This window comes from Macaca thibetana, chromosome 12 (assembly GCF_024542745.1).
Source record: "Macaca thibetana thibetana isolate TM-01 chromosome 12, ASM2454274v1, whole genome shotgun sequence".
NCBI lineage: Eukaryota > Metazoa > Chordata > Mammalia > Primates > Cercopithecidae > Macaca > Macaca thibetana.
Genome location: NC_065589.1, coordinates 19,902,183 through 19,918,095, shown reverse-complemented (window position 1 = coordinate 19,918,095; position 15,913 = coordinate 19,902,183). Strand labels below are relative to the sequence as shown.

At 41.7% G+C, this 15,913-nt stretch overlaps 2 protein-coding genes across 2 annotated transcripts in view; one reads left to right on the top strand and one right to left on the bottom strand.

Annotated features, from left to right (window-relative positions):
• Positions 1–5,267, top strand: part of MOGAT1 (monoacylglycerol O-acyltransferase 1) — a 41,319-nt gene extending 36,052 nt beyond the window's left edge. Inside the window, exon 6 of the mRNA XM_050752083.1 lies at positions 5,075–5,267. Within this exon, the coding sequence (XP_050608040.1) occupies positions 5,075–5,229 (155 nt within the window). The 3' untranslated portion in view covers positions 5,230–5,267. The remainder of the gene's footprint in view (positions 1–5,074) is intronic.
• The window catches only part of FARSB (phenylalanyl-tRNA synthetase subunit beta), an 896,824-nt gene that overhangs the window by 140,383 nt on the left and 740,528 nt on the right, over positions 1–15,913 (bottom strand). The window lies entirely within an intron of this gene.

Genomic DNA, 15,913 nt, shown 5'->3' with positions numbered 1-15,913 from the left:
TTAGGGGTAGGTTATGATATTGTTACAGGAGAGGGGTCCAGATTCATACCCCAAGAGAAGGCTCTTGGATCTCATGCAAGAAAGAATTCGGGGCAAGTCCATAAAGTGAAAGAAAGTTTATTAGGAAAGTAAAGGAATAAAAGAATGGCCACTCCGTAGACAGAGCATGCTTTTTTTTTTTTTTTTTTTTTTTTTTTTGGTTATTTCTTGATTATATGTGAAATGGAGGGTGGATTACTTATGCTTACCCTTTTTAGACCATAGAGGCATTTGTAAACTGTCATGGCTCTAATGGGAGTGTAACAGTGAGGATGACCAGAGGTCACTCGTCACCATCTTGGTTTTGGTGGGTTTTAGCCGGCTTCTTTACTGCAACCTGTTTTATCAGCAAGGTCTTTGTGACCTGTATCTTGTGCCAATCTCCCATCTCATCCTATGACTTAGGATGCCTTAACCATCTGGGGATGCGGCCCGGTAGGTCTCAGTCTTATTTTACCCAGCCCCTATTCAAGATGGAGTTTCGCTGGTTCCAGTGCCTCTGAAAATAGGGCTAGGATTTGAAGCAAGCTAGAGGACCTCAGAACCAAGGCCCTGACCAGGTGTTCTCTCCATATGTCCTCCCTTTTGCAGAAGGTGAAGTGACCGTCTTAGAGCCAAGAGGGTGCGTGAATACCTCAATGTCCTCATCCCTCTGTCTTTTGGCTGGAGCCCATTCCCTGAAGTTTTATATTTCTGACACTGCCATTCAGGTTTATGATGTTTTTCCATGGACTAGCTAATTAATTAGCCTTCTTGTGTCCATTGTTCTCATTTGTAAAACAGGGACAATAATGGCTGTCTTGCTAGGTTTTCCTGGGGATTTGACATAATAACATCTAGTAGACCCTTGATAAATAATAGCTTTATTTCCAATATAGGCACAAGTTAGTTTCAGGGCAGCTATATTGGAACCGAACTCTCAATAGCAAGTTGTTTTCCATTGCTAATGGACTGGTAGCTTTCAACCTCATTTCCCTGAGATGGGCTTTTTTGAGTTATTTAGTAAAGGTATGATTATGATCTGTGTTCCGTTACTTCTGGCTTCATCCCTAAATTGCAATTGAGAAAGATTTCTTACTCTTTAATCTGGTTTGGTATTAGTTTAAGAAGCAGGGGCAGGAATACTGGGTTTAAGTTGTATTAATCTCTTGGGCTTTTTTGAGTGTAGTTTAGGAACTTTCAGCTCCTCACTTTTCCTATCACTAAATAAGGCAAAGACAAGAGACTGTGTCTATCTCACAGTTTAAAGGGATAAGTCTTATGATCATAAATTCACTCTCTAGGGTAAATTCACTCCAGGTGTGGTGGCTCACGCCTGTAATCCCAGCACTTAGGGAGGCCGAGGCAGATGGATAACCCAAGGTCAGGAGTTTGAGACCAGCCTGACTAACATGCAAAACCCTGTCTCTACTAAAACACAGAAATTAGCCTGGCATGGTGGTGTGTGCCTGTAATTCCAACTACCTGAGAGGCTGAGGCAGGAGAATCGCTTGAACCCGGGGGCTGGAGGTTGCAGTGAGTTGAGATCATGCCACTTCACTCCAGCCTGGGAGAAGGAGCAAAACTCTGTCTCAAAAAAAAAAAAAAAAATTCATTCTATACGAGCATGCTTGAGCCCTCCAGAAGAACCATCTGAAATGTAGTAAAACAAAGAGAAAAGAACAGGATTGAAATTAGCTGTAGGATAGCTCAGAGGAAAGAAGACTCACTAATTCAGAATGCACGAGTCCTCACTAAAGTAAGTGGAGAACAACACACTTCATCTTCTTAGATCACTATGTCTTTTTATTGGTCTCTTACCCCCAGCCTGAATAGTTACACTGACCTCTCTCGCTGGAATAATTTCACTAAGAAAACAGAAGCTATTTTGATAAAGCCACAGATTTGCTAGTAGATTTGCATGTAGATTTCTCAATATCTTCCTCAAACAACAGTAAAGCTCAGTGCTGGAAGAAAGCTTCAAGATCTTGGAGTTCTACTCTTTTGTCCTATGCATGTGAAAATTAAGGCCAGAGGCTGGCTGTGGTGGCTCACACCGACCTAGCACTTTGAGAAGCTGAGGCTGGTAGATCTCTTCTTGAAGCCAGAAGTTTGAAGCCAGCAAGGCCAACATAGTGAACCCTGTCTCTACTAAAAATAAAAAAAAGTTGTCTGGGCATGGTGGCACATACCTGTAATCTCAGCTACTTGGGACACTGAGGCATGAGAATTGCTTGAATCCAGGAGGCGGAGACTGCAGTGAGCCTAGACTGCACCATTACAGTCCAGCATGGTTGACAGAGTGAGACTCCATGGAAGAAAGAAAAAGAAGAAAGAAAGGAGGAAAGAACGAAAGAAAGAAAGAAAGAAAGAAAGAAAGAAAGAAAGAAAGAAAGAAAGAAAGAGAGAGAGAGAAAGACAGAAAGAAATAAAGAAAGAGAGAAAGAGAGAAAGAAAGACAGAAAGAAAGAAAGGAAGGAAGGAGAGAGAAGGAAGGAAAGAAAGAAAGAAGAAATAGAGAGAGAAAGAAAGAAGAAAGAAAGGAAAGAAAGACAGAAAGAAAGAAAAGAAAGAAAAGAGAAAGAAAGAAAGAAAAAAAGAGAACGAAAGGGGAGGGAGGAGAGGGAAGGGAGGGAAGGGAAGGAAAGAAAGAGAAAGAAAGAAAGAAAAAAAGAAAGAGAAAGAAAGGGGAGGGAAGGGAGGGAAGGGAAAGGAGGGAAGGAAGGGAAGGAAGGGAAAGGGAAAGGAAATTAAGGCCAGATAGAAAGTCACTTGCTCAGGGCACTTGCTGGTGAGCTGGGACTAGACCCAGCCCAGCCTGGTGCTTTTTGTGCAACGAGTTCCACGTCATCACTACATTAGCCTCTGCTAGTCCATATTTCCAACCACAATTGACAGTGAGATGGTTGTTTCCAGTTCTTTGTGTTGAGTTAAATGGGACTTATATCTACTATGTATAAATGTGACATCCAAGCTATCAAAGAAAACCACATGAGCTTTTCAAGGCTACATCTGGTTAAATTCTTAACAATTTGAGAATATTAATGTTGCAGTAATGATGTGTGTGTGTGTGTGTGTCTCCTTCTCTGTGCCCCCTCAGCTCCCATACTGATGTCATTTATCACATTCTTCCTTCTCTGTGACTTAACATTTGTTCATATTTTGCTTAGCTAACCACCTACTCTTACTGACATGAATCAGAACCTCGTATGCGACATGGGGTGACTCAGGATAGGACAAAGGTAGCTCTACTGTGGGTCCCGTTCATTACCTAGAGCCCACCTGACCTCATGCCTAAGCTAATGAAGTCAGAGACAGCAGTTTGCTGCCTCATTGAACTTCCTGTACATTTTCTGTTTTTGTTTGTTTGTTTGTTTGTTTGTTTTTTGAGACGGAGTCTTGCTCTGTCCCCCAGGCTGAAGTGCAATGGCGCAATCTGGTCTCACTGCAACCTCTGCCTCCCGGCTTCTAGAGGTTCTCCTGCCTCAGTCTCCCGAATAGCTGGGATTAGAGGTGCCCGCCACCACGTCCGGCTAATTTTTGTATTTTTAGTAGAGATGGGGTTTCGCTATGTTGATCAGGCTCGGGTCGAACTCCTGACCTCAGGTGATCCACCTGCCTCAGCCTCCCAAGTGTTGGGATTACAGGCGTGAGTCACTGCGCCCATCATTTCAACCCTTGGCATCAATAGCAGCATCCGACCAGCAGGTGGCGCAGTGAACGCAAGAGCCAAAGCCTTGGGAATTTGTATTTTCTAAAAATCAGAGACAAGTGAGATGTTACATAAACACCTTTTAAAATATGTACAGAGGTTGCCAGATTTGTTTTTAATTAGTGTATTTGGAAAAACTCAAATGCATTCTCATTTGTAGAAAATTTATATAATACAGTTAGAGTGAAATTTCCCCATCCCTACTTCCTTACCAAAAAGGAACTTTTATGTTTCTCTCTCTTTCCAGACTTTTCCATGCACTAAAAATGTATAACACTTCTAGGAATATAAACATTTTTTTCAAAAATGGATCATACTGTATTATTTTACAAATTATTTTTCCACTTAATACATCTTAGATATCTGTGTGTATTTGCCTGTGTATGCGTACACATATTTATATTATTTCATTGTTTAAAAATTTCTGCCTAGGATTCTATTAATGACTATTACATGGTTTATTTAACAGTTTTTCTATTGAGACATTAGTTGTTTTTCAGTTATCCACTATTAGAAACAATGGAATCCACGTCATTTATGTGTATTTCTCTAATATAGATACTTAGCTTGAAGATATGTATTTTTTAGTTGTTCAGAAAGACACTTAAAAGAGGCAGACTAGGCCGGGCCAGTGGCTTACGCTTGTAATTCCAGCTTGAGGTCAGGAGTTCAAGATCAGCCTGGCCAACATGGTAAAACCTCGTCTTTACTGAAAATACAAAAAAAAAAAAAAAAAAAAAAAAAAAATTAGCTGGGCATGGTGGTGGGAGCCTGTAATCCCGGCTACTCAGTGGGAGGTTAAGGCAAGAGAATGGCTTGAACTCAGGAGGCGGAGGTTGCAGTGAGTCAAAACTATGCCACTACACTCCAGCCTGGGTGACAGAGTAAGACTCTCTCAAAAAAAAAGAAAAGAAAAAAGAAAAAAAAAGAAGAAAAGAGTCAGACTAGAGGACTGCCACGTGACGTGAGGATTCACAGTCAGTAATAATCAGGGCACTGTGGTCTGGCTGTCAACTGTCCCAGAGGGAGGAAGCTGGTGACGTGGACACACAGCTATGTCCACTCACCTCCCAGCTGCAGTCAGCACAGTAGCTCATTTGACTCAAAGTCAAAACCACCAGGGTCCCGACAATCCAGTGTCTGCTGAGGAGGAAAGTTCTTTATTTGTTATCAGATGGAGTGGTGTGACCACTGCAGGCAGCCAGTGAAATGAAACAAGGATTGGAGTGAGCAGGCTGGACGGATTCTGATTGGCATTTGTGTTCACAGCTGTGCATTAGGGGAGGCGGTCTGTGGTGGAGTGGTTTTAGTTCCTCACGTATGATGTATTCCCTGTTTTTGCAGTTGGCCGCCCAATCCCTGTTCGTCAGATTCTGCACCCGACCGAGGAGCAGATTGAGGAGTTACATCAGACCTATATGGAGGAACTTACGAAATTATTTGAGGAGCACAAAGGAAAGTATGGCATTCCAGAGCATGAGACTCTCGTTTTAAAATGACTTGACTGTAAATAAATAAATAAATAAATAAAAATGACTTGACTGTAATAAGGACAAGAGACCATCTCATTGTGATAAACTTTTAAAGAAGTTTATTAAATAAACTTTTAATAAACTTTTAAAGAAGTTTATTATTTTTCTTTTGCCTGTGATATCAAATTTGCAACAGAAAAATATTATTTATGGTGATGAATGTTGATGTGTCTGTGGTAAATAAAAACACAGTAGATGACTGTAGGGTAAGGTTGGAGATGACTATAAGACATCTAATAATTTTGCTTGCTTATGAAGGCGAAATCATTTTACAGGTTATGAACAGATTTAGAATTATTCATGTGCTCTGAAAAACAAAAGAAAGCTTCAAAAAATAATTACACCCGGCCCGGCACAGTGGCTCACGCCTGTAACCTCAGCATTTTGGGAGGCTGAGGCAGGTAGATCACTTGAGATCAGGAGTTTGAGACCAACCTGGCCAACGTGGTAAAACCCCATCTCTACTAAAAATACAAAAATTAGCCGGGTGTTGTGGTGGGCACCTGTAATTCCAGCTAACAGGGAGGCTGAGGCAGGAGAATCGCTTGAATGTGGGAGGCGGAGGTTGCAGTGAGCTGAGATCGTGCCACTGCACTCCAGCCTGGGAGACAGAGTGAGACTCTGTCTCAAAAAAAAATAAAATAAATAAAATAATAATAATAATAATAATAATTAGACCCTTTTACTAAACACCACAATAACTTAAGGTGGTGTTTACACAAAGTGTGACTACTGTCGTTCAGCACAGCCAGCCCATTTGGGAGACAGTATGTAAAGTAGTTTACCATATACAGCTAGAGGAAATATTTTTTTCTGCTTGAACAGGACATTTGTTAGTGAATAAAGATACTTTTAATGCTTAGACAGTTTGAGCCTTTGGTCATGTCAACAACGTATTTTTATACAATAGTGCAGGATTTTTATGCCATTTTCAAAATGGGATGAATCTGTCTTACGAAAACTCATGCGGGCAGGAGCATGGCTCCTCATTTCTATTCATGCTTAGAATCATGCTCCTTTGCTGTAGAGAAGGAAATCTATTTGGAAAATACGCTTCGGCACATGATTCAGGACTAGAAATTCTGGAAATTCCAAAAAGTTTTCATACTAATAGAAATGGTTTTAATTTTATTCCTGAATGGCCTTTTCATTATAAAATAATCTCTAAAAGAAAGTGCTGGCCAGGCGCGGTGGCTCACGCCTGTAATCCCAGCACTTTGGGAGGCCAAGGTGGGTGGATCACCTGAGGTCAGGAGTTCGAAACCAGCCTGACCAACATGATGAAACCCCGTCTCTACTTAAAATACAAAAATTAACCGGGTGTGGTGGCAGGTGCCTGTAGTCCCAGCTACTCAGGAGGCCGAGACAGGAGAATTGCTTAAACCTGGGAGGCGGAGGTTGCAGTGAGCGGAGATTGCACCACTGCAATCCAGCCTGGGCGACAGGGTGAGAATCCATCTCAAAAAAAAAAAAAAAAAGAAAAGAAAAGAAAGAAAGAAAGTGCCCTCCCTGGTGAGATATGACCAGTTCCCAGTTCACCGGGCTTAGGACTCTTCTCTAACCCAGCATGAGCAGGGACCTTGTCCTTCCTGCTTACTGACATAAGCCCAGGTCAGCTTATGGTGCTTAATAGGCACAAAATAAGTACTTGTTTGATGAATGTATTTATAGCTGAACATGCAAACAAACTTTGCCATTAGGCAGAGAATTTTTGAAACTGTACCATAGGATGAGACCTGTTTTAAGATAAGACCCACTTGCAGAAGGAGAATATTTGTTGTGTCTGATTGTTCTGAACCGGTCATCAACAATACTATAAGCTGATTCACAGGGAGCAAGTCAGAAAGAGGTTTCCGATAATTACTCAGTAAGTGTTAAGTAACTAGTCAGTCAACAAGAAGAATGTCTAGTTTCCAAGCCATGTCACTGCTAGATGTTTGTTTCTGTGCTTCCTCTTCTCTAGGCGTTCGAAGGCAACTTCAGGGAGCTACCTCCCAACTTACTGGTAATATGTCTTCAGCCTTCCAGTTTTTAAATATTCAGCTCTGGGCTAGAGCCTGGATTGGGGTTTAGTCACAGCAAAACACAATCATGCTGGGTAATGCCTTAGGAAGGAGAGCATGTCACCCACAAAAAAGAAAAAACCCTGAAACTTCTCAATTGTTCTACATGAAGCTTTTTGGGCCAGAATCCCTTTGACTTCACCCTAGTTGAGCAATCCAGGGGTCCACTGACCTGTGGGCTTGAAATTAGTTCAATTTTGGTCAAAGCAGGATCTTTAACTAATTTTGTTTAAGCTCATGAGTTGTATCCCCTGGGAGAAGTTTATTAAAAGTCCATGTCACATCATCTTTGGCGATTTCACGGAGGTATGAGTTTTAATCTCACACCTAGTAGAGAGGAGGCCAAGCTGACCACCCAACATCCACTGGGTTATCTAGCAGGCAGTTAAAGCCCATGCTGGTAAATCAGAGGCATTAAAAAGTGAAAAAAGTTTGCTTGCATGAAATTATCTAGAATTTTGCCATTAAAAAGTCTAGACAAAGCAACTTTAATTTTGGCATACTTAAAATGTATTTTTCAGTACACATGGCAGGGTGTGTGTAGGATGGGGTTATCTCTTCACATATTACAATCTCTAGAGGTCTTAATTCGGCCATGCCAGAAGTCTTTTTATGTATTCAAAGCATACCTGTAAGTTTCATATAGTCCTGTAGATTGCTAATGAATTTTTTCACATGAACTTTTGCTATCAGACAAATGTTGGCCATATTCACTAGTATGGCTTGATGGAGATATCTTCCGTTGTAAAGGTCCCCATCAACTAGGTAATGGCACATAAATTTTAAACAGTGGCTGGGTGCGGTGGCTCATGCCTATAATCCTGGCACTCTGGGAGGCCGAGGTAGGTGGATCACCTGAGGTCAGGAGTTCGAGACCAGTCTGGCCAACATGGTGAAACCCCGTCTCTACTAAAAATACAAAAATTAGCCAGACGTGGTGGTGCGTGCCTGTAATCCCAGCTATTTGGGAGGCTGAGGCTGGAGAATCGCTTGAACCCAGGAGGCAGAGGTTGCAGTGAAGCGAGATTGCGCCATTGCACTCCAGCCTGGGCGACAAGAGCAAAATTTCATCTCAAAAAAAAAAAAAAAAATTTTTTTTTTTAAACAGCAAAGCAAAACAATGATAACAGAAATAACCCTAGGACACTGTAAGAGAAGCATTTCCTTGGGAAAATGCGCATGTATGCTGTTAGATTTGGACATTTTTCACTGTGTTTCCATTGCACCCTGGGTGCAGCCTGAGTCATTGCTTTTGTCTTGCAGCTAGAAGCATATGAAATTGTTGATGACCAGCTAAGTCTGTTATGCTCCTGATGAAGGTTGCAGCTTCAGTGCTTATGAAGGCCAGCCAAGTTTGACCTTTTCAAAGGGGAACAGTAAGGGATGCTAGATGTTTTGCTGCAAATCCCTTGCAACTACTATGAAAACATCAACATGTGTATACTCTAGGGATGATGGGTGAAACTTTATTGTATGCATAGGATTAAAAGTGAAATCCTTGCTTTTGGCAGAATGTATGTTTCTATCATGGGAAACATGGAGGTGGAATCTGGTTATAATGTCCACACATCTGTAACTTTACATCTCTTTCAAACTACCTCACTGATGCAGGCTACTAAAGTTTGTGATAAATATGAAAACAGTTTTGGGGTGCATTACCTCATATTCTTTTCCTCTGACAAGAGATGCCATTGACAAAATTTGTTGATTGATTGCTTTTTCCAGTAGCCCAGGATGGCTAGTTCTCATATTTGTGTTTTTTAACCTAAGTGGCCAAATGTCTATTTGTAGGGCTGGAGGAGTTACTTCAAGTAGAATTTGTATATCTTTGTAAGGGAGAAAAACAGGGCAACTTCTAAAATAACCACCCAGTTGCTCTAGTTTCTCTAGGATAGCAAACAGAGAAGCAGTTATTTATATTTAAAACAAAGGGATTTCTCTAATACCTTATATTTTTATTGTTATAGTCAATCCTTCCCAAACACCTCCAGCTTAGTGCCTTACTATCTTATATCAAAAGGAGAAAGTTGATCTCAGTCCACGTTAACGTATAGGATGATGAGTTCTTCAGTAGCAGAATCCATGTCTTGTTTGCATTTCAATCCTGACCCGGACAGAGGAGGTCGCTAGTAGTCTCTTGGGGAATGTTTGTAGTACTAACCTAGAAATCTGGTGGACTGTGTCAAAGAAGCCAAGTTTTAGCACTAGAAGGGACTTCATCATCTGTCTAATTATTCCTTCTGCTGATGAAGAAGTTGAACCCCAGTGAAGTTTCATGCAGATTAAATGTGACTCCATGTTCCTATTACTCTGCCCTAGATTGAGCAGGAGGTACTGGTAGTCCATGATTGCCGATTAATAAACCTAAAGATCCTCGTGTAAAACAGAAGTGTCAAAAAAAAAAGTAGAGTGTGATTAAAAATCCACTTGAAGCAAGGGATTAAACAATGCAGAAGCAAGCTGTCATATTGGCATTGAGAACATTTTTCTTTCTGGGGGCCAGTACACCACATTGTTGATTTTTCCCTTTTGTAAGAGCTATTTTGGTGCTGTGTCTTGGGCAAAGTCCAAGTTTTCAACAAGTTTAGCCTCTAGAGCCTTATGTGAATAAGGCAATGAGTGAGGCAAGGTGTCATATGCCCATGACAACTGATGGACCCAGAAAAAAATCTTCCCCATCAGTCGTGTTGTGATCATGAGTGCAGACCAGAGCCTCAAATCCTATTACTCAGACAGAGGTGGTGGCCGGGCTTCTGTCGCCTCACTGATGGTGCTAAGCCCAGACTCAATTCTGGCTCCAGCCTCATTCAGCTGAGTTATCTCAGCTGCTTTTTTTTTTTTTTTTTCATTAGCTCTTAGATTCTGGTTAAGAATCATTTTAGGCTCTCTTGAGAACAGACATGAACCTGATGTTCCTGGCATTCCCCATGGCTGCTTAATTCTCTCCTACTCCATTTCCAGACCAGCTTGGAGCCTTAGATCTGTCTGGTTGGATTCCAGACCCTGCAGTAGTGGGTATGCAGTGATGTGGGGACAATCAGAGAACGAGAGAACCTGGTTGCCCCACTCTTTTCTACTCTCCAGTCTTCTGTTTTAGATAGTCCTTCAGCCTCTGGTCTTCTGCTAGCTGACTAGGTGACCTGGGCTCTGTTCTTTCCTAGGTAAATAGAGTTAGGAGTGAAAGATCCTCCAGGTCATTTCTGCCTGTATCTTATGGTCTCTGCCTGACCTTTTATCTGTCAAGGCAATAACATCTCACTGGAGGTGTAGGTTTATCTGATAACTCTACCTTTTCCCCTGCCTTTCTTACTCATTTCTGTTCCTCCGAGAAATGCAGTGAGCTGGAATGATTCTCACTTTCTTGGTGTATGTATGTGTGTATCAATATGTGCATATACACACACGCGCACACACGTACACGTTATATATATATACACACACACACACACAAATTATATAAATAAATAAATACATAAAACAAATTGCTACTGGAATTTCTCCAGGATCACAATAATATTTAGTCATGTGTTTCTGAGAAATAATTTCATTCCCTAAATAAAAATAGGTGGAATGTATCTAGGAAGTTTCCTCCTTTCTATCATTCAAAACTATGGAATGACACAGTTCACTAGTTAAAATCTTTATAGGAGACTGCGAAACTTGTATATTTTCTAGATGAGATTCTTTGTGGTGTGTTTTTTTAAGGCTTTCCATTTGCAGAAGTTTTGACCAAGACATATGTTTTTATGCCTGAGTGATAATGTATGAGTGTGGCTTTTAACCTGGATAGAATGTTTTTCATCTCCCACACTTTGTCAAGGCTGAATTAATTTAGACTTGAGGATGAATATCGGCGAGGAAACTGGTGTGAAATTGTGAGCGTTGCAAATTGTCAGAGTGAGGAGTCAGTACTTTAAATTCTCTTGATGGAATATAAAATACAGCAGAAAGCAGGGGCGGGGTTAACTGACAACTGCAAGTGGACAGGAATGAAAGAACTGGGGATGGCGGGAGGAAACGAGTCGGCCAACTGCCGTGGTCTCATGTGGCTGGAGAAACAGAGAGGCTCCTCCGATTCAGAAATATTCAAAAATGAGTAGAAAGGATTGCAGATTACAAATCAAGTCAATCACTGCTAATGGGCATGGGGTTTCTTCTGGGGTGATGAAAAATGTTCTAAAATTAATCGTGGTCATGGTTGCACAATGCTGCGAATATACTACCCCTGCTGAATTCTCCTTTTTAAGTGGGTAAATTTGATGGTATGTGAATTATATCCCAATAAAGCTGTGGTATAAAATCCAGTCAGTCAGACACTAGCCAAAACAATGGAAGAAGGTAAAAGTGAAATTCCTTTCTGTGTCAAGAATGAGGTTGTCTCCCTTTGGATGTCAGGGCTTTGTAGGATGAAGCTTCTACCTTGATTTTTGAGGCCTGTTCGTGTTCCTGGTGTTCATCATCAAAATCAGTGTTTTCAATACTCTTTTTAAAGTATTTTAGCCAGGCACGGTGGCTCACTCCTGTAATCCCAGCACCTTGGGAGGCCGAGGCAGGTGGATCACCTGAGGTCAGGAGTTCGAAACCAACCTGACCAACAAGGTGAAACCCCGTCTCTACTAAAAATACAAAAATTAGCCAGGTGTGGTGGCGCACACCTGTAATCCTAGCTACTTGGGAGACTAAGACAGGAGAATTGTTGGAACCCGCGAGGCAAAGGTTGCAGTGAGCTGAGATTGTGCCACTGCACTCCAGCCTCAGCAAAGGAGTGCGACTCCGTCTCAAAAAAAAGAGAATTTTATTGGATAAAGACCATGCTGTTGTATTATGGTGTAAACTACTGCTTGACTTTAATTTTTCCCAGTATTTTATTAATACTGTAGCATAAAACTAAGTATGTATTATGTTAACATATAAAACAATAGTCAACATTTGCCAATGAATTATCTATAAGATGCCAGATACAGGGTTAAATATTTTATGTATTTTGTGACATTTAGCTCTTAAAATAGCCCTATGAGGTTGGTACTGTTTTTATCCTATAGACTGGGGCTCTCCGAGGGGTTAAAAGCTGTGCTTGAAGCAACCCTGATGGCGAGCGGAGGGGCTTAGACACAGTAATGCTGGGTCCTCTGACCAGACCCCATGCTCTGGATGTAGGACCCAGGAGCCTTGAGGGTATGTGATGCTTGCTGTGAGATTCTGGGTAAATAACTGCATACCCTTTACCTATCAAAGAAGAGGATGAGGCCGGGTGTGGTGGCTCACGCTTGTAATACCAGCACTTTGGGAGGCCGAGGCAAGTGGATCATGAGGTCAAGAGATTGAGACCATCCTGGCCAACATGATGAAACCCCGTCTCTACTAAAAATAAAAAAAAATTAAAAAAATTAGTGGGGCGTGGTGGCGCATGCCTGTAGTCCCAGCTTCTTGGGAGGCTGAAGCAGAAGAATTGCTTGAACCCAGGAGGCAGAAGTTGCAATGAGCTAAGATCCCACCACTGCACTCCAGACTGGGTGACAGAGCGAGACTCTGTCTCCAAAAAAAACCAAAAATCAAAAAACAAAACAAAACAAAACAAAAACAGGGAGAGGATGAGACAGGAAGGCTAAGGTTCTTTTGGGGTCTATCTAAGCTGCGATTCTATTCGAAAGCCGTTTCTGAACAGCCCTCTTTTCCAAAATCCAATGGACACAGCAGCCATCCTCAGCACTGAAGACAACACCTGGGGACTCCTTATGCAACAGCAAAATGGTGTGTCCATCATTAAAGGGACAAAGCCAAAAAGTTTCACAAGTTAAGCATTTAGAAAGAACACCTGGCTGGGCGCAGTGGCTCACGCCTGTAATCCCAACACTGAGAGGCCGAGGCAGACCAGGCTGACCAATATGGTGAAACCCCTTCTCTACTAAAAATACAAAAATTAGCCAGGCATGGTAGCAGGCATCTGTAATCCCAGCTACTCAGGAGGCTGAGGCAGGAGAACCGTTTGAACCTGGGAGGTGGAGCTTGCAGTGAGCTGAGATCACACCATTACACTCCAGCCTGGGTGACAGAGGGAGACCCCGTCTCAACAAAATAAAAATTGAAATAAAAAAGATAATAAAAAGCACACCTGTTTGGTCAAAAGTCTTGATTTTTAGTAGCTGTTGCTATGGTGCATAGAGCATTTGCTGGGGAAAGATTGCTTTTCAAAACTGTGTCTTCAAATTCATTTTCTTACATGTGCACACTAAGGGTGTGTTTTTCTAAGCACCTTGACACATGTTTCTTGTAAGATGATCGCTACATGTTCCAAATTTAAGAAGAATCTTCGCTGCCTTCTCTAGCTCTCCAACAACATCTTAAAAAATTCTAGATGTAAAGGAAATTTAATCTTTAATTTGACCTGGCATTGACATTTTATGTGCTGTGGAAATAAAGGAATGGTGTAATTTATCTTAGGTTCGTTGATGATATAAGAGCAGAATCATACAATTTATAATTTCAAATGGACTTAATTTAAAAATAACATTGGATCTATGAATATAGAATTTTCATTCATCTCAAAGAATTGTGGCCGGGCGCGGTGGCTCAAGCCTGTAATCCCAGCACTTTGGGAGGCCGAGACGGGCGGATCACGAGGTCAGGAGATCGAGACCATCCTGGCTAACCCGGTGAAACCCCGTCTCTACTAAAAAATACAAAAAACTAGCCGGGCGAGGTGGTGGGCGCCTGTAGTCCCAGCTACTCGGGAGGCTGAGGCAGGAGAATGGCGTAAACCCGGGAGGCGGAGCTTGCAGTGAGCTGAGATCCGGCCACTGCACTCCAGCCTGGGCGACAGAGCCAGACTCCGTCTCAAAAAAAAAAAAAAAAAAAAGAATTGTAACAAGTTTTACAGAAGGGTTTATATATTATATATAGGGTTTAGACATGACATCTTTATATATTATATATGTTATATATAATATAGATATAGATGGAGATATATGTGAATATAGGTATAGATTCATTACTATTATTGAAATAATACCCAAACAAAGGACATTTTAAATCATTAATAAAAGCAAATGCGTTTCATTTAGCAACAAACTCTACCTTGAAAGATGAATTTGGACTGAGTGCAGTGGCTCACGCTTGTAATCCCAGCAATTTGGAAGGCTGAGGCAGGAGGATTGCTTGAGCTCAGAGGTTCAAGACCAGCCTGGGCAACATGGAGAAACCCTGTTTCTACAGAAAAATACAAAAATTAGCTGGGTATGGTGGTGCACACCTGTAGTCCCAGTTACTTGGGAAGCTGAGGTGGGAAGATGGCTTGAGCCTGGGAGGCAGAGGTTGCAGTGAGCAGAGATTACACCACTGCACTCCAGCGTGGGTGACAGAGCATGACCCTGTCTCAAAAAAAAAAGAAGAATTTGATTTCTGTTTTGAATAAGATATGGTCAGTTGAACTTGGTGCATTATTACATGGAAGCACTGGGGATGTGACCTAGGGATGTTCTACCACATTTCTATGGAGAGCAACACATTTTGCTGTTTCAAACCAGGACACAAGCACACCTGTGCCTTAAAGGCACTGAGAGCTCTGGAGGCAATGGGTAAACTTTCCAGTCAGGGAAGCCTTTGATGAGACATCAACCCACATACCTTCCCTTTTCTACCTCCTGTTATTTATTTTTTTCCTCTTCACAGTGTCCATCATCCAGGATAAAGAAAAATAAAAGGAAGAGGAGGGGGGAAAGGGGAAAGTTGAATTGCAAGAAGCACCGAGAACTTGTTTTTTCTCAGAGGTAAGGTCAAGAACCAGGAAAGTAGGGAAGAGTTGAAAAGGAAGAGATGAAATGGTATTGAGGAGGAAGGACAGGAGATAAGGAGAGGAAGGTACCTAATCATTACACATTTCATATTAAACATTTTACATTTTCTATTAAAGGTCGTTTCACATCCCATTGCATGGTGTGTCCTTGTCGTGGGGGATGTCTATTTCAGTCACAGATGGTAGGAACACATTCGGTGCTGCCTGAATGAAATGTTATCTTGGAAATGGTATCCCTCTGAAGGAAGGTATAGTCTCTTCTTAGCTCTTTCCTGGCAGTCTGAAGGAGTGGTTTCTGCTTTATAAGTTGTATTAGTCCATTCTCACACTGCTAATAAAGACATATCAAAAGCTGGGTAATTTATAAAGGAAAGAGGTTTAATTGACTCACAGCTGCACATAGCTGGGAAAGCCTCATAATCATGGCAGAAGGTGAAGGGGAAGCAAGACATATCTTACATAGCAGCAGGCAAGAGAGCATGTGCAGGGGAACTCCCCTTTATAAGACCATTAGATCTTGTGAGACTTATTCACTGTCATGACAACAGCACAGGAAAGACCTGTCCCATGATTCAATTACCTCTCATTGGGTCCCTCCCAAGATGAGATTTGGGTGGGGACACAGCCAAGCCACATCATTCTGCCCCGGCCCCTCCCAAATCTCACATCCTCACATTTCCAAACTAATCCTGCCTTCCCAACAGTCCCTCAAAGTCTTAACTCATTCCGGCATTAACTCAAAAATCCACAATCCAAAGTCTCATCTGAGACAAGGCAAGTCCCTTTTGCCTATGAG